At 36.4% G+C, this 7407-nt stretch overlaps 1 protein-coding gene across 1 annotated transcript; it reads left to right on the top strand.

The window, feature by feature from the left end:
* Window positions 1–2666: 2666 nt before the first annotated feature.
* LOC111884912 (uncharacterized) lies at window positions 2667–4396 on the top strand. The gene is made up of 5 exons (XM_023881208.3): window positions 2667–2990; window positions 3197–3505; window positions 3609–3804; window positions 3904–4035; window positions 4152–4396. The coding sequence occupies exons 2-5, from the start codon at window positions 3213–3215 to the stop codon at window positions 4254–4256; spliced, it is 726 nt and encodes a 241-aa protein (XP_023736976.1). The 5' UTR covers window positions 2667–2990; window positions 3197–3212; the 3' UTR covers window positions 4257–4396.
* Window positions 4397–7407: the final 3011 nt, after the last annotated feature.

The raw sequence follows: 7407 nt of genomic DNA, 5'->3' as shown, positions 1-7407 counted from the left end.
GTATTATTATAAGACCAAAGGGTGGCCTTTTGGCATTTGTATGAAAGACTTGGAGGTGGGTACTGGAAAATCTGTATGCAAGACTAGGGTTTAGACCCTAGCAGTTAAGTAGATAGTTAGTTGTAGAATTATATGCTAGATGTCTTTGTGATGCTTTCATGGAAGACCAAGAGGTGGCTCCTGGAACTTGCCTGAAAGACCCAAGGTATTGGCCCCCGTGTAACACCCGGGAATTTGGAGTATATTTATTTAACCCTTCTTCTTCTTCTAGTTGTCAAATTTGACCCTTAAATGAGAATTTTCACAAATGAGTACGTTGGGCGTACAAAGGAGTACGCTGCGCGTACTCATGCGCTTAAGTTGGACGCGGAGTATACGCGGTACGCTGGGCGTACCTTGAACTACGCTGGGCGTAGTGAGCCCAGACTCAAAACCCTAATTCTAGCTTGTGCACTATAAAAGGGATGTTAAGGGCATTTCCCCAGCCACCATGCTTCAGAGAGAGAACCCTAAGAGAGAAGAAAACCCGTAGTAGGTTGGTGTGTGTGTTTGTAAGATTGATGGTGCCATTTCAAGGTGAAGAAGGTGAAGAGAAGGCCACTGGAAGAGCTTGAAGTTGGAGAACAAGAGTAGATCTGAGTTCTACATGGGTTGGAGCTTCTTTCTGAGGTAAAAAGCTCCTAGCTTTCCTTTCCTTTCTTGTTTTATGCTTCACGGTCCATTTCTAGGGTTTAAGTCCCAAAGGTGGAGACTTTATGAGCAAAAGGGACTCCATGGACCTAGATCTGTCCCATTTCAGTGATATGTGTGTTGTAGAGCTATAAAAATCCAATCTTGGTCATGGTTATGGAGTCATGCATGAGTTTGGTCTTAATGAGAAAAGGGGATAAAAGGTTGAAGTGAGTTATAACCTTTTTAGTCATGCAAAGGCCTAAAGGTCGCGACTTTATGGTTTGGGAGACTGAGGAATGTCCAGATCTGAGTTTTAAGCTTTTGTCTTAACCAATTCAGACTGAAATCAGAGAAATTGTAAGTCTGGGACTTACGCTGGGCGTAAGTCTAGGAACGCGCAACGTAAGTTGTTTGAGGCCCGATCAGATCCAAGCGCGTTTGGGTACGCTGAGCGTACCAAAGGGGGGTACGCCTCACGTAACTCCTTCTGGGGGTTTTTGGGCTAAGCTTTGTGTTGGGCTTTAGGAGTTGGGCATGGTGTTTGGACTTCATGCAATAGAGACTTGGACTAAGGAAGAGTATATTTGTGCTTGGGGGCCCTCGGGTTGGGTTCACCTTTTTGTTTGGATTTTAGGTCGTGTGTGGGCCCATTTATCATAGAGCCTTGGCGGGCCCAATGGGTTTAGGGCATTAGTGGGCTAGTAGGTGGTCTACCTTTGGACCTAATAAGTGAGAGGTTGATCCTAGTGTCTAATTGTGGCAATTTCGGGATTTGACGCAGAGTTAGAGGTCGGTGTTTAGCAGTAGTGTGTTTATAGGATGAGTCTTCGTGCCAGGTGAGTCTTCTCACTATACTTTACCTTGAGTAGGTAACCAGAGTTATGTGATAGAGTATCTTGTATGCTATCTACGTGATATGTTGCACTGTATTATTTCTATGTGATTTATGTTGTGTGTATATCAGAGTTAGGACCGGAAGGTCCACAGAGCTAGGACTAGAGGGTTCACAGAGTTAGGGCCCAAGGGCCCACAGAGTTATAGCCTCGAGTTGTTAATATGTGTTATGTGTGGTATTTTGGGGAACTCACTAAGCTTCGTGCTTACAGTGTTTTGTGTTATATGTTTCAGGTTTTCTCAAGATCATGGGACGGCATCGGCTCGATTGTACACACCAGAGGAAGCTTTTTGTTTTGAGGATGCTAGATTATTAATTGATTGAATAAAGAGTCATGTATTGTAATTTAAACAAAAATGAGATTTTTACGAAAAGTGTTTAAGAGATAAACGATTTTAAATGAAAATTTTGTTTTGAAAAATTTTGGTGTTACACCCCGACTTGGCAAGGAAAAACCATGGTACGACTCGTGACACAATGGTAAGACCGTGATATGGCTCATGGCATAATGGAAAGACTATGGCCGACACATAGCACTCTCTATTGCATGTATGATATGTGATATTTTGGAGAACTCACTAAGATATTTTCTCAATATATTTGGAAAGTTATTCCACTTTGATTTTGCATTCTCTATTAGATTTTTATGCCTTGTAAATTACACAGATAAATGGATAGTATTGTCTGTTGAATTACTTCCCCAGTAATGTTACAAAATGATTTTAGGGCTTTAGGAAAGCATTTGGACGCATGTGATGATCATATATAACAATAATATAAATATTTGAGGGTTTGGAATGGTTACTCAAGTATATGAACTCAATGATCATTAGTGAGAGTCAATTAGTATAAATTATTAGCACCTATATGGATTATAAAGTATAAACCCTTGAGTTTGATTTGTAGGGTCTATTTAACACCATAATTTTTGTTATTCTTTTAAAAGATAAATAAATTACTCTGTACAGTAAAACAAACATAACAAAAATTAAATTAAATTTTTTAAAAATTAATAGTCTATTCAAAAAAAAAAAAAAAAAAAAAGTTAAATGTGGGTTTAGATTTGGGTTCAATTCAGGGAAATAGCCAAATAGGGCATTCTAGGGCATTCTATCCCGCCCAATCGCTTTCATAAGTTCATTTACGATGTATCGGGCTGGTAATGATTATGGGTTAACACTTCAAATTCAAAAAAATTGTTCCACTCGTAAATTAGACGGATACCCTGTTTTTCCTTCCATTCCCAAAACCTCTTCGATCATTCATTCAATCTTCCATGGCTTCATCTTCTGAATCTCAACCACGCTAACCCCCTCAAAACCCGCACAACCTCTCTTCTACGGTTACATAACGAAATTCAAATTCAATTTCCCAAAATCTTATTTCTTACGTTGATTTCTGTTTATCAAGTTCGATCTCAAAGGTACGCAATTTCTTTCAGTTTCCCTAATCATTCATTCCACATCGTAACTAAAACCTGTTTTATGATGCTAAGATATTCATTCGTTTGGTTTCTCACGAGATTAATCGATTATGTTAATAATATGAAGTCAATTTCTACGACTATTGATGTAGCCCTAGAAACAAACAAGGGTTTCATTCTGATGTGAATTACATGTTTCTTTTCAGTTTCATATCTGTTCCAATGGCATCGCTGGTCTCAACTTCAAAGGCCATTGGGCAGATGTTTAAGTGCAATAACGGAGGTAGACAGTTAATCAGATGCTTAAGGAACAATTCCAAAGTAGAAAATCGATCCTTCAGAAGCATTTCAAGAGTTGAAACATGTCAATCAATTGTTAATAGTCATGAAGTAGTATTGCCTTTTTCACATTTTAGTAGGAGTATTCAAAGGAGAGGATTTCTTGGCATTGGTGATGGAGACGAAGGAAATAAAAGTGGTGTATCAAAAGTTCATGAAGAGACTTGTATTATGGGGTAATAACTTAACAATCATATTCAGTTATTCACCCTTTTCCTATTTCTTATCTCCTACAATGGTGTAATTGGAAAGATTTTTTTTTTTTATTGTTTTTTTTAGATATTCCCCAGAGCAAATGTATGCAGTTGTTGCTGCTGTTGACATGTATCAAGATTTTCTTCCATGGTGTAGAAGATCAGACATAGTGAAACGTCATTCTGATGGATCTATTGATGCTGAGCTGGAAATTGGGTTTAAGTTTCTTGTTGAAAGCTATGTCTCTCATGTCGAATTAATCAAACCCAAATTAATCAAGGTCATAAAATCACCTTTATAACTTATTTTACACAATTTTTTTCTTTTCTTTTTTCACATAACCAAAACTCTTTTGTTTTGTTATATTTTTTTTTTACAGACAACTGCATCAAAAAGTAGTGTTTTCCACCATTTAATAAACATTTGGGAGTTCAATCCAGGACCTGTTCCAGGGACTTGCAACCTTCATTTTGTTGTAGATTTTAAGTTCCAATCACCATTATATTCACAGGTAAGTAATTTTTCGTATTTTAAAAAAAAAATCTTTTATTATATTTTAATGAAAAAAAATAAATGTAATTAAATAATGTATTAAGTTAAAAGAATATTTTGTTTATTTTTATATAGGTAGCATCCATGTTCTTCAAGGAGGTGGTGTCGCGACTGGTGGGTTCGTTCAGTGATCGCTGCCGTTTAATTTATGGGCCAGGGGTTCCGGTTAATAAATCATAAATCATAAATTATAAATTAATAATTATAATCATAATTTTTTTTTTGTGTACATGAATTAGTTTCGCGACTTCTGTTTTTAAATTGATGTTTTATTGTTAGCGTTATTCGTAATAATTTATTTATTTGAATTTAAAAGAAAATGCATGATAATTGGTAAGTAAGTGCCATAGATTTATGAAAGTTATTAAGAAAATAATTTATAATAATGTCAAACTAAATTTATGTAAAAACATAGTATTACTATTAGGAAGCGTAGGGAAGAAGATTTGCAAATCATTATGTTAGATTCAAAACCTTATACAATATAACCTTAGTACAAAATTTAGATTTCTGTACGATCCTAAGTATGAAAAACGATCCGGATCGTAAACATATCGTATTTGGGGTAGGATCGCAAGTAGGATCGAGATCCGATCCGATCCTATCGTCCTTTAATTTTTTTTTTCAAATGAGATTTTTTTACCATTTTATGTCTTTTACTCTTTACCAATTTCTATTTATCATTTTTTATTGTGACTTATGATTAATATTTTGAAGTTTTTATAACTTTTGAACGAAAAACTAAATGTTTAAAATATTTTTCATGATTAAATATTATAAATTATAGACAAAATTGCAAGAATGGTCCCTATGGTTAGGTGGAAATTGCCACTTTGGGCCAAAAAGGTTTGGGCTAGCATTGATGGACCATAGGTTTGCATTTTGTTGCCACTTTGGTCCAAAACCTTAACTGCCGTCACTTTTCCCCCGTTACCATCCATTTGACTTGTCAAATGGAGGGTATTTTCGTCATTCCATTCCCTATTTTACTCCCTATATTTAATTAATAAATTCCTCTTCCTATAAGATCAATCGATGATACTGCTGTCCTCAAGCTTTAATCCCCTCGTTCTCGTCTTCTTCACAAGCCCTAACAGATCACTATTCACAATTTCCCTCTGAAGAAATTAACAATGGTGTTGTGTTTCTGTGGTAAAATGGCTATTGTTCGCACTTCGTGGACCGACAAAAACCCAGGTCGCCGTTTCTGGGGATGCTCGACTGAGGTAAGCAAATGGATTTTGTATTTGCATCATTGTTGTCGCATGACATGTTAAGAACATGTGTTGTCTTTTTTTTGAAGGGATCGAAGTGTCACTTTATTGGGTGGTATGATGGTCCAATGTGTGAACGTTCAAAAGCCATCATACCTGGATTGCTGAGGACAATAAATAAAGTGAAGGCTCAGACCACAAGACTCAAAATTTACCTGTTATGCAGTTGGATTTTCTTTGTGTATGTTCTATTTTACAAGTAGCTTGAGAATTTAATAGTTTGGGTATGTAGTTTTTTGTTGAAGATGTAAGCTGTGAGCAGTAAGCAGTGTAATATTTTGGTAAGTTGTATGAAAGTAGTATTTTGTTCAAGATGTAAGCAATGTAATCCATGTAAGACATGTTTTGCAACAAAATGTCAATGGAAATTATATTTGGTATCTATATTTTGACCATTCCATTTATGTATGCAATTAACAACAAATTTAAACATTGTAAAATATGCAATTAACAACAAATTAAACATACCATAAACCATAACATCCAATTGTATGATTTAAACATTGTAAAGTATGCAATTAACATCAAATTAAACATACCATAAACCATACCATTAAATTTCTGATATGTTTTTCCCATAAATCAAAAGACATACAGTTTTTAGTAACATACTATCAAGTACCAAAAAGAACATCAATGTATCTTCCACACCAAAAGACATCAAGTACATAACATACAATAAACATAAGCAGTTGACATGTAAAACCCAAAAGACATCAAACTAGCTTCAAACCCCTTCAATTTCCTACTTGGCCCTTGCAAGTTCTAGCATTGTGCCCTTTATTTTTACACTTGCTGCAAGTCACACTAATAAACTTCCTTGTTAACTTCCCACTCCCACTTGCAGCATGAGTTTGACTCCCACTAGCCCCATCAGTTTGACTCCCACTAGCACCATTACCATTCTCTCCTTTCTTCTGGCTTCTCTCCCCTGCAGATTGCCTTCTCTTGTTCTTGGGTCTCCCAGGCTGATTATGGTGCAGAGGAGGGGTGATTTTAATTGGGCAATCACTTATAGGCCACATTGCTCTCCCTTTAATAGGCTCTACCTTATGAACATAAGCTGCTTTCCAAGTTTCTAGCCAATGCACCCTGTGGACATAAGTGTGTAACTCTCCAATCTTTTCACCATTATCTGCTTTATCATTTAGGACAGCTATGACATGTTTACAAGGGAGGCCAGTTAATTCCCACTTCCTGCAGCTGCATACCCTTTCTGCCATGTCAACAACTTGTTGATCCTGCCATGGCCCTTTCACTTGGTATTTGTCTGAACCATTCCACCTAGTTGTGTACTGAGATGCCAAATAGACATTTTTGTCCATAATCTTTGTTGCAGAAGAAGTTAGAGGCCCTACACACTTATTTTGCACCTTGATTACATTGCAGATTCTTTTAATCATGTATTCCCTGATGTACTCCAAGCAAGTTATTAGTGGCTTATCCCTTCCTTCAACCAATTTGCTGTTGAAAACTTCACAAAGATTATTTAAAAGCATATCTGATATTGCTCTCCCTGAAACGTTGTCAAAAACAAAGTAAATAGTAAGTAAGACAGTGTACTAATAAAGTAATACACCTCAGGGGCAAATTTGGAAGTTACCTGTGAAGTGGCTTCTTGCCCAGTGTTGTGGGGGGATCTGCTTCAACCAATTATATGCATCCTTGTCAAATAAGTTGAATTCATTCATTAAGTGGTTGAACTCTTGGACTGTTGTTGCTGTGGCACAATTCCACAAGTGTTCTTTGTGTTCATTGGATCTCCATGTTCTCTTCATATTATCATGTATATGCCTGAGACAATATCTGTGCTCAGCACATGGAAACAACTGAGCAATGGCTGCCTGTAAACCCTGTAAGGAAATAAAACATAGTTAGTATATTTCATGCAAATATAGTAAATTTAAGATACCAATTACATACCTTTTGTCTATCACTTATAAATGTGAAGTTTGAGTTTGCATATAGGTCTAGGTCATCTCCTAAAATCTCAAGAAACCATTTCCAGCTTTGAGTATTCTCAGACTCAACAATAGCATAAGCCAGGGGGTATATTA

The sequence above is a fragment of the Lactuca sativa genome, chromosome 4 (assembly GCF_002870075.4).
Source record: "Lactuca sativa cultivar Salinas chromosome 4, Lsat_Salinas_v11, whole genome shotgun sequence".
In the NCBI taxonomy this organism is placed as follows: domain Eukaryota; kingdom Viridiplantae; phylum Streptophyta; class Magnoliopsida; order Asterales; family Asteraceae; genus Lactuca; species Lactuca sativa.
Note: the sequence above shows the minus strand (reverse complement) of the source record. Positions and strands in the feature narration are given on the sequence as shown.

Excerpts from the sequence above, each read along its gene's own strand:
- LOC111884912 (XM_023881208.3), top strand. The coding sequence starts at position 3,213 with ATGGCATCGCTGGTCTCAACTTCAAAGGCCATTGGGCAGATGTTTAAG. Across the intron at positions 3,506-3,608 it reads GAAGAGACTTGTATTATGGG|ATATTCCCCAGAGCAAATGT; the intron begins GTAATAACTTAA and ends TGTTTTTTTTAG. Across the intron at positions 3,805-3,903 it reads TCAAACCCAAATTAATCAAG|ACAACTGCATCAAAAAGTAG; the intron begins GTCATAAAATCA and ends TTTTTTTTACAG.